At 45.6% G+C, this 19,359-nt stretch overlaps 1 protein-coding gene across 1 annotated transcript in view; it reads right to left on the bottom strand.

Moving 5' to 3' along the window:
- Positions 1-19,359, bottom strand: part of ERICH6B (glutamate rich 6B) — a gene marked incomplete at its 3' end in the record, with an annotated part of 71,924 nt that overhangs the window by 27,893 nt on the left and 24,672 nt on the right. Inside the window, exons 4-7 of the mRNA XM_084621583.1 lie at positions 18,114-18,194; positions 12,334-12,432; positions 9,999-10,055; positions 992-1,059 (exon numbers count right to left, since the gene is read on the bottom strand). Of these exons, the coding sequence (XP_084477709.1) occupies positions 992-1,059; positions 9,999-10,055; positions 12,334-12,432; positions 18,114-18,194 (305 nt within the window). The remainder of the gene's footprint in view (positions 1-991; positions 1,060-9,998; positions 10,056-12,333; positions 12,433-18,113; positions 18,195-19,359) is intronic.

Below are 19,359 nucleotides of genomic sequence, written 5' to 3'. Positions count from 1 at the left end.
GAATAGCATTTGCCTCTTCAGCAATTTTTGGTCTATTGTCAGGAAAGCAAAGCTAACTTCCTTTCCCCTGGACACTACTCACAGTTTCAGGAGTGTCAAAATATCCCAAGAGAGCATTTTTCTGGAAGCTAGATATCTTTTCTGAAAGGCATCTCACCACAGACCTGACAAATCTTATACTACCTGACTGGAAATATAACCACATGGTATTAGTGGGGTCAGGGAAAACAAGCCCTGCCTAAAATCCTCTCTGTTACTGAAGAGCCTTTAGATTAGACGCACTTTTGGTGTAACTCTGTGGAGATCAACGGAGTTATACCGGTGATGAATTTGGCCCTCTGTTTCTATGTGTCAGGTGCATGGAACTTTCCATGAGCTCCTTTCCGATTTTCATCGAGGAGCTGCCTTCCTTTGTCCCTCTTTGTTCTGAGAGAATTTAGTACTTGTCAGAGGTGGTGAAAGTGATGCCCCACAGGACACCATTTATCCACAACAACACTGCAACCTTCCCTGCAAAGCCGACCCACAAAAGAATGCAAAAATAAACATGCCTCAACCTTAACCAGACGGGACAGAACCTCTGTGTGGGAGAGGATCATTCAGTTTTAATGCTCATTCAGTGGTCGGCCCCCCTCTGTGCTGAGACTGATGAAAAAGCTGCCCGACTGAGAGAGGATTTTTTGACGTGAACATTTATCCAGCACAGACTGGACTGAGATCCACACACCCACTTCACACAGGCCACCAAACAGCATCAGGGAAAATGTCACAGCCCTATCCTCAGCTGATGTAAATTGGCAGAGCTCCACCAAGTGAAAAAAACTCACCAATTTACACCAGATGGCTGTGAGTCTCTACCAGTACAGGTTGGGTGTGGAATGGTGACAGACAGGCGAAAGGCTCCATTGTCCAGTTACCACTCCCTTGAGTCATGCAGCTTCCTCTTTATAAATGACTGGTGTATTCATTTTAATTTCTCCATGGGCCTCACCTCATCTAGGAATAGGGTAGTTATTTTCAGGTCATCACAAGTCGCCTCTTCTGAATCGGGCTCCGGGGCTTTTTGTACGAACAAGACAAAGACATGAATTAGCCTTCACTCACTGTGTAGAAATGTTGTGACAGTTGCATCAATTGTCAATTCACCCACAGAGGCACTGGAATCAAAAATTTCAAACCTGACTGCCTACGGTTAGGCTCCCACATCTATTCTTAGGCAGCTCAATATAAGCGGCCTAAATTTCAATGGTGCTGAGGAGCCTCTGTTGATTTCTATAGGGTCTGTGGGTGCTCGGCGCTTCGGCCTATTTAAATCCATATGTAGCCACCTAAATGTAAGTGCTTAGGTTTTCAGATGTGGTGTCCAACTCCAGGCATATTAACAGGGCCTGATTTTCAAAAAGTGAAGAAACCCTCGCTCTGAAAAATCATCTCCCCCCACCAATCTTAACAAAAAGTCACTTGTCACATGGATTTAGAAGCCTAATTTTAGGAACCCAGGTGTGGACATTTTGGCCTTGGCGAGTAAAATATAAGGAAACTTTGCAAAGAGGGTGTAATAATTTATATGCACTTCTGAATTTCGGTGTATAGTATAGAAGAGGGATTATAAAAGTGTTTCATAGTAATAAACTGTATACTAGACTGCAAGAATTGATGAAAACGAGATATTACAGTATAATACAAATGTCTTATTATGGCAGGCCATAAACTTCTATATAATAGTTTTTAAGAGCATGATGATGCAGCGAAAAATAAGAACTATAAAATCTGTGTCAAGAACAAAAATAAGTTAGAACCAACTTTACCCAGATTATTAAATAGCTAATTTATCATCCAAATTGTCACTCACTAGTGCCCCTCTGCTAGGTTTTTATAAACTGGAGAGAGGGTGGATACTTTATATGCATTCTCAGGTAATTTTAAGACAAGTAATTTCCCACATTAAGGCAGAGTAGTTCAAGTGGAGATAGAGGCGGTTAGGGACTATTTAGAAAAGCTGGACGTGCACAAGTCCATGGGGCCGGACGAGTTGCATCCGAGAGTGCTGAAGGAATTGGCGGCTGTGATTGCAGAGCCACTGGCCATTATCTTTGAAAACTCGTGGTGAACCGGGGAAGTCCCGGATGACTGGAAAAAGGCTAATGTAGTGCCAATCTTTAAAAAAGGGAAGAAGGAAGATCCTGGGAACTACAGGCCAGTCAGCCTCACCTCAGTCCCTGGAAAAATCATGGAGCAGGTCCTCAAAGAATCAATCCTGAAGCACTTGCATGAGAGGAAAGTGATCAGGAACAGCCAGCATGGATTCACCAAGGGAAGGTCATGCCTGACTAATCTAATCGCCTTTTATGATGAGATTACTGGTTCTGTGGATGAAGGGAAAGCAGTGGATGTATTGTTTCTTGACTTTAGCAAAGCTTTTGACACGGTCTCCCATAGTATTCTTGTCAGCAAGTTAAGGAAGTATGGGCTGGATGAATGCACTATAAGGTGGGTAGAAAGCTGGCTAAATTGTCGGGCTCAACGGGTAGTGATCAATGGCTCCATGTCTAGTTGGCAGCCGGTATCAAGTGGAGTGCCCCAAGGGTCGGTCCTGGGGCCGGTTTTATTCAATATCTTCATAAATGATCTGGAGGATGGTGTGGATTGCACTCTCAGCAAATTTGCGGATGATACTAAACTGGGAGGAGTGGTAGATACGCTGGAGGGGAGGGATAGGATACAGAAGGACCTAGACCAATTGGAAGATTGGGCCAAAAGGAATCTGATGAGGTTCAATAAGGATAAGTGCAGGGTCCTGCACTTAGGACGGAAGAACCCAATGCACAGCTACAGACTAGGGACCGAATGGCTAGGCAGCAGTTCTGCAGAAAAGGACCTAGGGGTGACAGTGGACGAGAAGCTGGATATGAGTCAGCAGTGTGCCCTTGTTGCCAAGAAGGCCAATGGCATTTTGGGATGTATAAGTAGGGGCATAGCGAGCAGATCGAGGGACGTGATCGTTCCCCTCTATTCGACATTGGTGAGGCCTCATCTGGAGTACTGTGTCCAGTTTTGGGCCCCACACTTCAAGAAGGATGTGGATAAATTGGAGAGAGTCCAGCGAAGGGCAACAAAAATGATTAGGGGACTGGAACACATGAGTTATGAGGAGAGGCTGAGGGAGCTGGGATTGTTTAGCCTGCAGAAGAGAAGAATGAGGGGGGATTTGATAGCTGCTTTCAACTACCTGAAAGGGGGTTCCAAAGAGGATGGCTCTAGACTGTTCTCAATGGTAGCAGATGACAGAACGAGGAGTAATGGTCTCAAGTTGCAGTGGGGGAGGTTTAGATTGGATATTAGGAAAAACTTTTTCACTAAGAGGGTGGTGAAACACTGGAATGCGTTACCTAGGGAGGTGGTAGAATCTCCTTCCTTAGAGGTTTTTAAGGTCAGGCTTGACAAAGCCCTGGCTGGGATGATTTAACTGGGAATTGGTCCTGCTTTGAGCAGGGGGTTGGACTAGATGACCTTCTGGGGTCCCTTCCAACCCTGATATTCTATGATTCTATGATTCTATGATTCTAAGTGTGGCCCATGAAACCCTACACTACTGCCTATCTTTATCTTTAATACAACAGCCTGGATCAAGGAAATATGGCTTCTCAGATCCAGATGGAGTGTTCCATTGCAGTGAATCCATAGGTTGAGACAGCGGACACAATGATGATATGGACACATCCCACCCACAGACACAGAGGAAGCTGGGACTAGAACTCTTGTTTTCCTTTAACTCCTCCCAAAAGGCCTTTTCCAAAGGAAAACTCTGGGAACTTCTATGGGCAGCATGTCACCTAGCCTCACTCTAGGCCAGCCACTAAAAAACAGCATCACTTACTCACAATACACTACTTTATACTGGGCCCTGCAATCTGTTGGGGCCACATCTTTGTATGGAAGATGAGGAGGGCAGCAGTGTGGTGTTTTTATACTATGGTGATTAATGGGAGTCCCTGAGCAGACTTTGGTTCCTCTGAATAAAGTGTCAAACTCTTGTATGTTCTGTATGCTTCCTGTAGCTTCAGCAAGTGATGCATTAAAAAGACAGTATCCAGAGGTGAAAGTAAGCCGGTACAGCGCCGTACTGGGACCGGCTTTCCCAGAGGGCAATTTAAAGCCCTGGGGTAGCGGTGGTGGGGCTTCTGGAGCCCCGCCGCTGCTACCCCAGGGCTTCAGCAACCGGGCTCCGGCGGAGATTTAAAGGGCCCCGGAGCTCCAGATCCCACTACCCCGCCTGGGTCCTTTAAATCTCCGCCGGAGCCCAGTTGCTGAAGCCCTGGGGTAGCAGCGGCGGGGCTCCAGAATGGATTTAAAGGGCTGGGGCGGTAGCGGCGGCTGGAGCCCCGGAGCCCTTTAAATCCCTGATGGAGCCTGGCTGCTGCTACTCCAGGGCTCGGGCAGCAGGGCTCAGGCAGGGATTTAAAGGGCCCGGGGTTCCGGCAGCTGCTACCACAGCGGAGCCCCAGGCCCTTTAAAGCTCTGCCGGAGCCCAGAGCCCCAGGGTAGCGGTGGCAGCCGGGAGCCTCCAGGGCTCCTCAGTGATTTAAAGGGCCGGGGTCTCTGCTGCAGTAGCGGCAGCTGGAGCCCTGGGTCCTTTAAATTGCCCCCGAGCCCCGGGGTTCCCACCCACCTCTGCAGCTGGTGGCTTGGGGGTGATTTAAAGGGCCCTGGGCTCCCAGCCGCCACTACCGCAGCTGGAGCCCTGGCCTTTAAATCAAGATTTAAAGGGCTTTGGGATTTAAGGCCCTGCCTCTTCCGGTCAAGGCCACGCCTCTTCTGGTTGAGGCCACGCCCCCTGCTCAGGACTCCAGTGTACTGGTAAGTCCTCTAACTTACTTTCACCCCTGACAGTATCCAAACAAACCTAGGGTATCAGAGGAAATCCATAAAATCCAAATCCCCCTCTCAGAGACAGTGGCCTCCCTAAATACCTATATTAGAGAAAAAAGAACTCCGAAACACACCTACTCATAATCCAGGAGCATACACATTACACTACATGCAGACATTTAATATGTACATCCTTTGTGAGTGGATGCATGCCCAGGCAGTGCACTTATTTCTGAATGAGCACATTTTATGGAAATCAGGTTGTATTCCCTCAACCTTGCTTATATCATCCTGTTTACCATCATTGCAAAGTAGCACTCAGACAGAACTGGCTCCTGATCAGCTTATTATTCATGGTTACACGAATGACGGCGCAGGAGGTGGAAAGAACATAAATAAAATTGGTTTCACTAGGTTATCTCAACCTGTATTACTCATAGCAGCTTTTCCCCTAGTAAATTAAAACAAACATGCACGCAGAGGCTCTAACCATACAACATGCGAGGGCCTCTTTTGGGACAAAGCCTCAACTTCTTCGCTGCAGGAACCTGTACTTATTTACCTCTGTGCTTTTGTAGAACTGTTTTAAAACCATATGTCTTACAAATGAGCATTCCAACTTCAGACCTCAATTTCTTCAAGGTATAAGAAATGAGCACAAGGGATCCGGCTATTACAAGATAATCACACCTCTGGGGAAAGTACTGGGCTCACGTATCTATGTTCCACAGATCATGATAATCTCATTGGGGTCGGTTAGCCATCAGGAAAGCTTGTTAAACCAGCGTGGCTTGTCAAGCCCTTGTCATTCAGAATGCTTACCAGGCTGTCCTAGTTTATAAGGATCTCTGGATCCCATGAGCTTCCTCAGTTGGCATTTTGCACCAGTATTTACAACACAAACACAATATTTATCTCCTAAAATCTATCATTTTTAATCTAAATTTTTTTTATAATTTAACGAATGCAGGACCCAATTCTGTTCTTATTTGCACCCGTGCGACTCTAAACTGACTTCACTGGAGTTACTGCTGATTTACACGGATGCAGGAGGAGAATCAGGCCCTCTTTAAGACTGATTGATCCCAAAAAGAAAGGATCTCTGCAGGGCATAATACATATACAGAGAAAAAACGGGTGGTGACCTGTGAAAAACAGAATGGAACTTCCCTCCCTGCACCTATTATTATTAGTAGTAGTAATTATTTCTATTATGGAAGAGCTCAAAGGCTCCAATCAAGATCCGGTCTCCCTTGTGCTAGGCACAATATAGTCGCAGACAGGGGTCTCTCCTGAAGACCTTACAGTGCAAATAGACAAGACAGAGAAAACCAATATACAAAGTTCAAACAACAAGTCTGGGATGATGTCCTGTGATGCTGGGTACATGCCGTGTTAGTTACAAACCTTCCCCCTCCCTCTTTCCAGGTGCTACAGCCAGTCTGCTGTCCCAGTGTGTTGTCTTTCTATACAACTCAGATATGGTGTGAAAGAGAAGAAGGAAAGGGATGACAAAGATTTAAGCAATATAAGCCCCCACACAAAAGTCAAAAGCCCCCCTACAAACCTTAGCTCTTCAGGGCAGGGACCAGTTTTTTTGTTCTGTGTTTGTACAGAGCCTAGCACAATGGGGTCCTGGTCCATGACAAAGGCTCCTAAGCATCACTGTCAAACTAATAATCCATAATAATGATGAATTTTGGGGGGGTTCCTTCCCAGCCCACCAGGGCCAAATTGACATACCAGTGGTCTGGTTACTCCTCATGCTCTAGCACCATGTGGTATGGATAGGGCTCTACCAAATTCATGGTCCATTTTGGTCAATTTCACTGTTATAGGATTGTAAAAGTTGTAAATTTCATGATTTCAGCTATTTAAATCTGAAATTTCACGGTGTTGTAATTGTAGGGGTCCTGACCTAAAAAGGAGTTGTGGGGTGAACATAAGAACATAAGAATGGCCATACTGGGTCAGACCAAAGGTCCATCCAGCCCAGTATCCTGTCTACCGATAGTGGCCAATGCCAGGCCCCCGGGGTGGTTGCAAGGTTATTGTAGGGGGGGTTGCGGTACTGCTACCCTTACTTCTGGGTTGGTGATGGCAGGGCACTACCTTCAGAGCTGGATACTTGGCCAACAATTGCCACTGTCCCGTTGCCCAGCTCTGAAGGCAGCGCAGAAGTAAGGGTGGCAATACTCCAACCCTCCTAAAATAACCTTGTTGCCCCTCTGCAACTCCCTTTTGGGTCAGGACCCCCAATTTGAGAAACGCTGGTCTCCTCCCTGAAATCTAAATAGAATCACAGAAGATTAGGGTTGGAAGAGACCTCAGGAGGTCATAGTCAAACTCCCTGCTTAAAGCAGGACCAATCCCAACTAAATCATCCCAGCCAGGGCTTTGTCAAGCCGGGCCTTAAAAACCTCTAAGGATGGAGATTCCACCACCTCGCTTGGTAACCCATTCCAATGTGTCACCACCCTCCTAGTGAAATAGTTTTTCCTAATATCCAACCTAGACCTCCCCCACTGCAACTTGAGACCATTGCTCCTTGTTCTGTCATCTGCCACCACTGACAACAGCCGAGCTCCATCCTCTTTGGAACCCCTCTTCAGGTAGTTGAAGACTGCTATCAAATCCTCTCTCACTCTTCTCTTCTGCGGACTAAATAAGTCCAGTTCCCTCAACCTCTTGTCATAAGTCATGTGCCTCAGCCCCCTAATCATTTTCGTTGCCCTCCACTGGACTCTCTCCAATTTGTCCACATCCTTTCTGTAGTGGGGGGCCCAAAACTGGACGCAATACTCCAGATGTGGCCTCACCAGTGTCGAATAGAGGGGAATAATCACTTTCCTCGATCTGCTGACAATGCTCCTAATGCAGCCCAAGATGGATTCTGCACTTGTCCTTGTTGAACCTCATCAGATTTCTTTTAGCCCAATCCTCCAATTTGTCTAGGTCACTCTGGACCCTATCCCTACCCTCCAGCGTATCTATCTCTCCCCCCACAATTTAGTGTAATCTGTGAACTTGCTGAGGGTGCAATTCATCCCATCATCCAGATCATTAATGAAGATGTTGAACAAAACCAGCCCCAGGGGCACTCTGCTTGATACCGGCTGCCAACTAGACATCGAGCTGTCGATCACTACCCGTTGAGCCCAACGATGTAGCCAGCTTTCTATCCACCTTATAGTCCATTCATCCAATCCATACTTTTTTAACTTGCTGCCAAGAATACTGTGGGAGACCATATCAAAAGCTTTGCTAAAGTCAAGATATATCACATCCACCACTTTCCCCCTATCCACAGAGCCAGTTATCTCACCATAGAAGGCAATCGGGTGTAGTATAGGGTAAAAGCGCACAAAAGACCAGATTTCATGGGGGAAACCAGATTTTACTGCCTGTGATGTGTTTTTCAGGCTGTGAATTTGGTAGGGCTCTAGGTATGGAGTAACAGCTTCTCCCTGCTGACTGGGAGCGCTGGGAGTGCTGGGATGTCCCATGGGGAAATCAGGCTGCCTGCCCTGGTTCCTTGGCTTTATCTGAGACCCAGCACAGGGTTTCCACCTCCTTCGAACTAGAAGGAAGCTTCCACCCACAAGTCCCCTAAACTCTCAACACCAGTACTGGACACGAGCCCTGTTGTCTCCCCACCCTTCCTCACCCAGCTGGTAAGCAAAGCAGTTTGGGGCAAGTGAGGGAGGGAAAAGTCACACACTAAATGTTTACCTTAAAATGCAAGGGCCCAGTTAGCTGCCTATGGTCTGTCACCAATGCACCATCATTGCCTTTGTTGAACCAGCCCTGGCAGTGTTAACTATCTGGGGGGATTTAATTATTAATGATTCAACACTTTCATTCTGAAAGCACCTTAGGGTCACAACAAGGTCAGGCCCCTTTGCAGCAGGGGTTGTATAAACTCATGATAATGATAATCCTTGCCCCGGGGAGCTAATGGTATAAAAGATAGCAATAGGCGTAAGGAACAAAAGTGCAGTGAAACCCTGCAAAGATCTGATCCAAAGCCCACTGAACTCAATGGGAGGTTTTTCCCACTGATTTTAATGGGCTTTGGTTCAGTCTCCCAGCTGAACTTAAGGTTGCAGAGGGGTGAGCTGGAGTGGGGAAGGGCCAGGAGAAGTGTGTGGTGCCATTTAAAGAAACTGGGGAAGTCCCAGTCCAGAAAACTCTAAGACACGAGCCAGTGCAATTGGTATCTAGCAAACTGGTAGCTGCTGCTTTAATTATCTCAGCAGACACCTCACACCAGTGAGCGGCTTATTGTAATATGGGTGCACTGAATAATACATATTTACTGTGAAGAAAGGAAGGTGTTATTGTGTGGGAAGAATTTGGCAGCTCTGAATACTGAACAGCAGTTTCTGCAGAGCAGTAGGATTCAACCCGGTAATCAAGCCCATTAGCATTAAAAGGAACTGTCTAAATGTCAAGCCAGGTCCGATAAATAAGCCACTAACTCATTTAGAAATGGTTCAGAATGGCAAAATAAAAGTTTTGCTGCTAATTATGTCTCTTATTTTGGAGTTCTGTCACTTCTTGCTTTTTGCTTCCATTCCAATGAGATAATCATCTGCTGCCAAGATGTTCTGAAACCTGAGGCAAGGCAAACTTGGCCATGGAAAATAAGAACTTGTCTGAACCTCAGACCTCATTCACAAGCATTTGGAAGGGTCAAAACTGTGGGCGAGTACCCACTAGCCAGGTGTCCTTTAGTATCACCCCCGCCCCCACCTCCCATGCGGACATCAGCCTGAGATCTCTTGTCTGGACCCAGTGACTCATTCCACTTCCTGCCCATCAAAGCCCCTCTTTTCCACCCTGACTTTTGGTCCGCACCTGGGCCTTTGTGGATGTAGATTCTAGATCTATCAGAGGTCTCAGCAGATCTCAAAATCTCTGCCGGGCCCAGCCTGGCTGCTGTTTTCAACTCTTGCGGGATCAAGGGCCTTCCTTAATCAGAGGTACCCCTGGAATATATTGCACTGCCCACCACTGACCTGCCCTCAAACCACCCCCTTCCCAGCTGTCAACCCTTTCTGTCTCCCTCATAACGGAAAGCATCCTTAGCCATCAGATTACCCAAATGGCCACATATCCTGGCATACCTTCATCATCTGACTTCTTGTCTTCTCCTCCTGCTGCATCACTTTCAGCTCTCACAACTACAGATACAGAACAAGCATGGCGTGTTTTAGTGGCTAATCTGCTTGGGCAATGGTAGTTGCCTGACCTACATGTCATATGGCCAGATTCAGGAGTGGTTTAAGTGTTAGACTTGTGGGGACTGAACTGAAACATAGGAAATGTCACAGTGAAACTGGCTGTTGGTTCAGTCAGTCAGGTACTTTGCCTCTGATAGTGACATATAACTGATACTCCTGGTGAAGGCAAACCCATTCCTCCTCCTTTATGCACCTGGTCAATCATACAGTACCATACGATAGCATGGGAGAAACTAATTTTGACACCCCTCCAAGATGGTAATCATTGTATGCCCTGAAGCATAAAGATTGATAGCCTGTGTAATTTGCAGTTTAGCTAGTGCAATTGCAGATGTTAATCCTATATACATACATTCCAACCAAGCAAAAGTGGGGACGCTGTGGTGAGCGAGAGGAAAGAATTAAGCAAGCTTTCTATGGAGCTTCCTCCATAAAATTTTGGAATCTCAAGTCCAATGCCCTCCATTTTTGAAGACTAGCATGTTTCAGTTATTAAAGTGTATGGGGTCTGGGGGAGGGTGGTGGTGGAAGAGAGGCTATGCTGGGATGGGTTTGTCTGGAATTCTGTCCTATAATAGGTTGCCTCTGTCAAATTACATTCTGTTAAAGTACCAAGAAAGGCTGCACATCAAGACCGCAGGGCCCAGATTCATGCAGGTGTTTCCTACCTGACAACCACAGAGCTACGTATAGAAACCAGCATCAGCACAATACAGAACAAAAGCAAGAAAACCCACACACATGGAAGCAGGCTGCTACCCCATGCCTTCCTCCTGTCTTGCTGTGCTATGGACAGATGTCATCCTGATCTACAGATATCAAAATATACTCCTATTTGGCTTTATGTAATATTTTGGTGCCAAATTTTCTATGAAGCAATGAGAAAAATTAACTTGCTCGGCCCGTCTGCCTCATTCTTTGCTTTCCTATGTTTGCTTTGTTAGCTGCCTGTTTCTTTTCTCCTCAACTTTACTTCTAATTAAATTTCCCCCCTTTCAAGCCTTTCCCATCATCTGACCTTTTCCCACTTTCTTTTACTCTTTTTTCATTCTCCTTTCCCTCTTCCTCTCATGCTCTATGCCTCCTCCTCCCTCCCCACATAGTCCTTCCCAACGTTTTTCTTTCATCCCCCCTTCTCTCAGATTTATTGTCCACTCTCTGACTCCCCCACATTCTCCTTTTCAGTTTTCTTTTTCCCCTAGCCCGAGCTTTTTCTCACCTTTCATGGCGTCTACAGATTCCTACCCCTCCAGTAGGGCCCCTGCACTCTCCCATGGGATGGAAATATGGGAACCACTGGCAAAGTTGGGGAGGGAGGCCACATGTTGCTAAGTGTTTCATGGTGAAGTGGGGCAGGGCATGGTAGGCTGCCTCCTTCAAACATTCAAACAGGATCAGGGGAGGTGGCATGATCCAGTGCCCAGATGGAAGCCACAGTCTGAGACTGTGAATGGACAGCAGCTATCCATGGGCTGACCCCCTCAAGCAGACTGGAGAGGTGGTCCATGCTGCGCAGGGATACAATGCCTCTTGATGCTTCTCACAGAGACATGTCTGCCTGGACGGTCTAATACATTCTGACTCTTGCTACTTTAGTTGCCACAATAGCCTTCTGCAGCAGTGAGTTCCGTAGGTTACTTATACTTTCTAGTTAAAAGTATTTCATTGTTATCCTTTTGATTTCATCGAGCATCCCGTGTGCTTGTACTGTGGGAGAGGCCTGGGAGTCTGGAGGCTGGTGGGACAGGTACTGATAGGAGATGAGGAAAGCTGGAAGATGACTGCTTGGTCAGAAGGTAAAGGGCAAAATGTTACATCATCAGATGGGCAAGCCCAAAGTAACACCTACCTCATTCAAATCCCCACTCATGAGCCAGAACTGTCCTGCCAAGGTGCCAAACCCCCTCTCGCTTTGGTTGTTGCCCTGGACACTATTCCTGGACAGGGTGATTTATCCCCCATTACTACGGAGTGTTAGCCATCTCTCATCTACAGCAACAAGGCTGGGATTTTCAAAGGAGTCTAGTTCAAAACCCTACTTTAATTTACAGTGATCAGGATTATTCACAGATTCCCAGGCCAGTCTGACCTCCTGTATACCACAGCCCATAGAACTTCCCCAACATAATTTCTTTTCAACTAGAGCCTCTTTTTTAGAAAAAGCTCCAATCTTGATTTAAAAATTGCCAATGACGGAGTCTCCACAAGCGCACCCTACCTTCATCTTTGGATTTAGTTTGGTTACTTTCTTCGCTTCCTTCTTCAGACTCTTGTGTCTTAATTTCTTCATCTGTGTCAGGAAAGAGTACCACAGTGCCTGAAAGATGACAGCAGAGTTCATGTTACGCGTTGGTCTGATAGAGCACCGGCTGTGCTGAACTAAACGAGGCTAATCCCTAACCAGAGACCTGTGGTGTGTGGCCATAACTCTTGTCCCACATAGCAACGTCCCCCACTTTTGTACCTGGGTAACATAGGCTCGGGAACTAGGGGCACGGCAGATGCTGCAAAGAGCATCCCCAGGTTTCACTGTGAAAAGTTTGCTGGTGCTATCAGAATGGAGCTGGCACTAGTTTGCGATTCTTGAGACTCCTGGAGCTGTGCAGCACCCGGGTGGTGTGAGCGGGAATCACCCTTTCCCACATTGCTTTTGAACACACGTGGTTTAGAGTTTTGTGAGCTGTCTTCAGCACCACTGCCTGGGTAACCATGAATCATGGGGTGGAAGTTACCTCCCATTCCCAGCTGGGGATCATTTATGTCCCTAACCATAAAAGTGGATAACGTAGCTTTGTCAGTATAAAATCAGATTGTAACACAGGCCACTGTTGGTGCCAACGGTTAGAGAACAGAGACAGTGCATAGAGTTTTACAGGGAACCCCTGGGTTGGATAGATGCATATTAATTCACCAAAGGTTGGCATGTAAGGTCTCTACTGAGAGCCAGTTGCCCACTGGTTGCCATAATCATTGCAAAATGTATGTACAGATAATATTTAAGGAGTTATATTTCTATACTAAAAGTTATGTTCTTAAGGCAGGTAACCAGGCAGTGACCTGTCTCAGACAATCTCTTTTGAGGCAGTGGGTAACAGACGCTTATCGCCCTGTCTGGTCGTTGTGTATTGTGCTCATAACAATATAGGCCTATTTGCATATTGAGCCAGATGCTGATTAACAGATTGGGAAATCGACAAGTAAGGAGTATACAGGAAAAAAAAACCCAGCAGGGGGGCGTCCTGCTTATGAAAAAGGACAATGGATTGTTCTGATATATCTGGGGCTGCTAACAGACACCCTGGATTTTGGCTCACGAATAGACATTCACAGCCAAGCCTGGCTGTAAAATGCTAGAAGAACTTTGGGTGAGCCTTGCTCTATAAGACATGAGAGTATCTAGTTAATTAAGTCTAGGTTTTAGAATGTGTGTTATGACTTTATTTGATACATGACCCTTTGTTTCCAATACTTCTCCTTGCTGCCCTTGAATTGCTATGCTTTGTTAAATAAGATCACACTGGTTTTTACCGTACACGTGCCTATGGGATGTGGGTTAAGCAGAGTGGTGATCTGAGGTGAAGCAGATAAGCTGGGGTGTACTGCTTCTTTGGAAGCAGTAAATCATAGAATCATAGAATATCAGGGTTGGAAGGGACCCCTGAAGGTCATCTAGTCCAACCCCCTGCTCGAAGCAGGACCAATTCCCAGTTAAATCTGTGACTACTGTAAATGTCCGTCCAGTGGACCAGGGGCTGGACACTCCAGGGAGACACTCAGAGGGCTCAGGAGTTGGGGTGTGCCTATCGCTAACCTGCAGAGTGAAAGCAGGGCGTGCATAGGCCTAGAAGGGTGTGCTTGCGTTGCCTGTGGCTGGTGGGGTTGGCGAGCTGAGCCATGGCAGGGACAGACAAGGCCCCCTCACAACCTTGGGACACCCAGGAAGTGTCACACTGATACTCTTTTGCTAGACGATATGCCCGGGAATGCTCTGTGGCAGTGAGTTTGGCTGTCAGCCTGACCGCTCTCTTTTTGTCCAGCATTCCACAGAGCTGGAAAGACACGATTCCAAACAGAGATGTTACAAAAGTATTAAAAAAACCAAACACCTGTCCCTCTGCTTTATTACTTATCAAAACTGGAGTCATGCCTTGGAGGTGGAAGAATCAGCAGGCAGAGCGGTTTGGGTCCTAGGAACTTGTGAAAGCAAGAGGTTGATAAGAATGAAAGGACAGAAATCATAAAATGGTTTGTTCTAATTCCTTCGTAGTCACAGTTGTCCATAACTTACAGAGAAAGGATGGTCCAGGGGTTAGGGTGATTCAGGACACCTAGGGTCAACTCCCTCCTCTACCACAGACTTCCTGTGTAACCTGGGCAAGTCACTTAGTCTCTGTATGCCTCACTTCCCCATCTGCAAAATGGGGATAAAAGTCCTTCCCTACCTCCCAAGGGTACTGCAAGGACAAATACATTAAAGAGTGAGAGGTGCTCAGATACGGTGGTCATGGGGGCCATGCAAGCACCTTCCATAGGAATAAGATTGAACTGCCCTCTATGAAGAGTTACAGGAATTTGTTATGGCCTGTCGATCAGCTAATAAGAACCTTCCCTCCCTCTACACAGGTTTCCTTTTTTCAAGCTGGCACTTATCTCTGGGGGGCTCTGGAACACACAATATTATGGGCCAAATATTCAAAGATAGGTACCTAAGTTGAGTCCATTCTGTACAGATATACATTTGTATACAACATCTGGTTCTTGTGCATGTGGTCACCCATTTTGCAGGCACACCTGTTTCATGGGCACCTATTTTTGAACATCTGCCTATGATCTACGAAGCCGGGACGCACTATTTTATAATTTATTTACCCAGGAAAGCTGCAGTGTCTGGGAATTTACTGTTGTTTCCCCTCTCAGGTAAATTTGATCGTTACCTGACCTTCTCAGGTCTCAGCTCAGCCAGACATTATGGACTTGATGCAGGAACCACTTAGTGGCCTGTGTTTCACAGGAGGTCACACTACATGATCACAATGGTCCCTTCAGGCCTTAAAAAAAAAAATCTATGAATCAGTGTCCCACAGCGAGAGAGCTGTTGAGCTGGATTTACAATTTAGGATTCCCCTGGCTTTTAGTCCCGGACCTCCATAACTACTAGCCCATCCAACACCCTCTCACATGCTTTATCTGCTGATGTGTTATTGATTAAAATTACTGATGCCCTAAGAGATTAACAAATATCAGTGTTTAAACATTGTTTGTTCCAGATTCAATTTTTTAAAGAGTTCATTTTATTAAGAATCACCAGTGTATATTTCCAGACATTTTAGTTCTAAGCACATAGGGTTTTTTTTATACTCATCTCACAGAATGGTTTCCATGCTGTCCAAATTCACTGGTATGCTCCAGTGCTTTACACCATGCTGGAAAGGCAAAGCAGTAATAAACCCAGCTTCACCGTCTGGTTACACCGAGTTTGTAGCGTTACAGTGGTGCAAAGCAGCTGGATCCTGCTGGTAAATCCAGCCCCAAATGCTGACATTTCTGTCTTAACTTGGCCTCATCACACATAGTATGTGCGTTGCCATAGCAAGTAGGGCCTCACTCCTGGACGAGGACCCCATTGTGCTAGGCACTGTGCAAAGAATTTAGTGGTAGCTGAACCGCTTGGTAATAGTGACCATAACATAACAACCCTGTGCATGGGAAAGCACCAAAGCAGCTCACCATTTAATTTCAGAAAGGGGAACTACACAAAAATTAGGAAGTTAGATAAACAGAAATTAAAAGGTACGGTGCCAGAAGTGACATCCCTGTAAGCTGCATGGAAACTTTTTAAAGACACCATAATAGAGGCTCAATTTAAATAAACACCCAAATAAAAAAAAAATTGGAGGACCAAAAAAGAGCCACCGTGGCTAAACAACAAAGTAAAAGAATCAGTGAGAGGCAAAAAAGTATCCTTTAAAAAGTGGAAGTTAAATCCTAGTGAGAAAAGAGACAGGAGCATAAACTCTGGCAAGTTATATATAAAATATACTTTGGAAGGCCAAAAAAGAATTTGAAGAACAGCTAGCCAAAGACTCAGAAAGTAAAAGATTTTTTTTTTTAAATACATCAGAAGTAGGAAGCCTGCTAAATAACCAGTGGGGCCACTGGACAATCGAGATGCTAAAGGAGCACTCAAGTAAGATAAGGCCATTGTGGAGAAACTAAATGAATTCTTTGCATTGGTCTTCATGGCTGAGGATGTGAGGGAGATTCCCAAACCTGAGCCATTCTTTTTAGATGACAAATGTGAGGAACCATCCCAAAACTGGGTGTGTGGGCAATGAAATGGCAGATGAAATTCAATGCTGCTAAATGCAAAGTAATGCACATTGGAAAACATAATCTCAACTACAATATACATATTAAATGATGGGGTCTAAATTAGCTGCTACCACTCAAGAAAGAGATCTTGGAGTCATTGTGGAGAATTATCTGAAAACATCCACTCAACGTGCAGGGGCAGTCAAAAAAGCTAACAGAATATTGGGAATCATTAGGAAAGGGATAGATAATGAGACAGGAAATATCATATTGCCTCTATATAAATCCACGGTATGCCCACATCTTGAATACTCGTGTAATGCCCCATTTCAAAAAAAGATATATTGGAACTGGAAAAGGTACAGAAAAGGGCAACAAAAATTATTAGGGGTATGGAACAGCCTCCATATGAGGAGAGATGAATAAGACTGGGACTTTTCAGCTTGGAAAAGAGACTACTAAGGGGGGATATGATAGAGGTCTATAAAATCATGACTGGTGTGGAGAAAGTAAATAAGGAAGTGTTATTTAGTCCTTCTCATAACACGAGAAATAGGGGTCACCAAATGAAATTAATAGGCAGCATGTTTATAACAAACAAAAGGAAGTATCTTCACACAACACACAGTCAATCTGTGGAACTCCTTGCCAGATGATGTTATGAAGGCCAAGACTATAATAGCGCTAAAAAAAGAACTAGATAAGTTAATGGAGGATAGGTTGATCAATGGCTATTAGCCATGATGGGCAGGGATGCAAAACCATTCTCTGAAGTGTCCCTAGTCTCTGTTTGCCAGAAGCTGGGAATGGGCGACAGGAGATGGATCACTTGACGATTACCTGTTCTGTTCATTCCCTCTGGGGCACCTGGCATTGGCCACTGTCAGAAGATAGGACACTGGGCTAGATGGACCATTGGTCTGACCCAGTATGGCTGTTCTTAGGTGGTAGTGTCTATCCCTGGTTTATTATTGAAGGTAGGCCTTACTACATTGCTGCTTATATTGTTAAATGTATACAGTAAATACACTGGATATGCAATATGGCCATGTTAGTATTGCTGTAGGAACCTGTCCTTTTGGATTTCCAGGGCCTCACTTTAATCACTGGGCTGGGCTCTGGGGGAGAATGGGGGTTTGGGTGTATTAGCTGGGGGAATGTTACCGGACTATATGGGGAGGGGTTTTGCATGTCTGACCCTCTCCCCTCCCGCCCCGCATCTGGGCTCTGGGGAGGAGGGAAGGGTGCAGAGAAACAGGAACTGCATTGTCATACGGGTTTCTTTAATTCTCTACTCCTGGGGGAATTTTGTGTGTGTGTCTGTATTGTTATAGACATACTTGCTGACAGGTATTTTGAAATAAATTACCAAAATACTTGAAACAGGCATGCTTATGTAGTGTTATTTTGACAAATAAAATTTTGAAATACTGTGTGCAGAATTTTTCATTTTTTGGAACAGAATGCTCCCAGCAGTAATTTAGGCACCTAAATCCCAGTAAAATCAACGGGAGTTAGGTGCCAAAATGCCTTTGAGGGTCTGGTCCATAGAGCCTAATTCTGATCCTTACTCCTGTTCAGTAGCATTTTACTCCATCTGTGATCACATGGCTTTACTGTGGCTATTTGCAGAATAAGACATAAAATAAGAAAGTGTATCGGAATCTGACCCTTAGCGCTCCTCACCTTGACTCAGTGTGGGCTCAGGACTGTCCTTGCCATCCACATCTTCTCTGCTCCTCTTCTCCTCTCTGATTACTGATATAGCTTAAAGATCATGTTTTAGTTATGAAGTAAGCTTAGGAAGTAGGATGGAAATTAAATTTACTGCTTCTGTGACTACAGATATGAAATAAAGCTCAGATTCAATGATAGATCAATATCACCAAGGTAGTTTTATTAATAATTTAAAACCAATGAGAAATGAGCATAATAATTCTATGAATCCCAGTTCTGACGTCCTGTATGTTTTCTCCCAGGACATCTGTTTCAAAGCACAACTTGCACGTCTTTGGCAAAAGCTACCATTAATAAGTTAACGTCCTTTGTTTTACTTGCTACTCATTTAATAGATTCAGAGGTGGGCTGTGATAGGTTGGCGGTAATGCATTTTCTGTCATATAGCCATGAAAATACTGCACCATCTACTCCCAGTGGCATGACAGACAACCTAGCTCAGCTGGGGCCCTGTGCAGTCTAAATTTTTTCCCAGATTCTGCAACAGAAGAGGGAATGTCCTCCTTTGAGGGGGCCCATTCTTCTCAAAGGCAGGTACATAGGGCCTGATTTTGTTCTCTCACCAGTGTCCCAGAGTAACTCCACTGAAACTACTGGAGTTACACTAGTGTAAGAGGACAAGCAGGCCCTTAAAGGTGATTTCACACCATCGCAGAGACCTAACCTGTTCCTAGGCATCCAGGAGAAACCACCTCCTTCTGCAAGACAACAGTAGGGCCATTTTTGAACCAGCTGACTGAGAGTCCATTGTGGTAGAAGTTTTAAGGCACTCATACATGAAATGAACAACTCCATTATGAACCAGGAGCTATCAGTAAGGGAGAAGGGACCCATCAGCCGGAAGAGACCTGTAAGGGTCATGGGGATAGGATGGGAATGTGAGCAGAAAGGAGCTCCCCATAACTAGAATGTTTCTAGGTGTGAGGTCTGCTGTAAGGTATGTCTACACTGGAATTAGACACCCCTGGCTGGCCTATGCCAGCTGACTCGGGTTCCTGAGGCTGTTTAATTGCAGTGTAGATGTTCAGGCTCAGGCTGCAGCCCAGACTCTAGGTCCCTGTGAGGGGGAGGGTCCGAGAGCTTGGGCTCCAGCCCATGCCAGAACGTCTACACCTCCATTAAACAGCCCCTTCGCCCAAGGCCTGTGAGCCTGGGCCAGCCGCAGGTTTTTAATCGCAGTGTAGACATATCCCGA

Source organism: Lepidochelys olivacea, assembly GCF_965140295.1.
Source record: "Lepidochelys olivacea isolate rLepOli2 genome assembly, chromosome: 1".
Classification (NCBI taxonomy): domain Eukaryota; kingdom Metazoa; phylum Chordata; order Testudines; family Cheloniidae; genus Lepidochelys; species Lepidochelys olivacea.
This window is presented reverse-complemented; position numbering and strand designations above follow the sequence as displayed.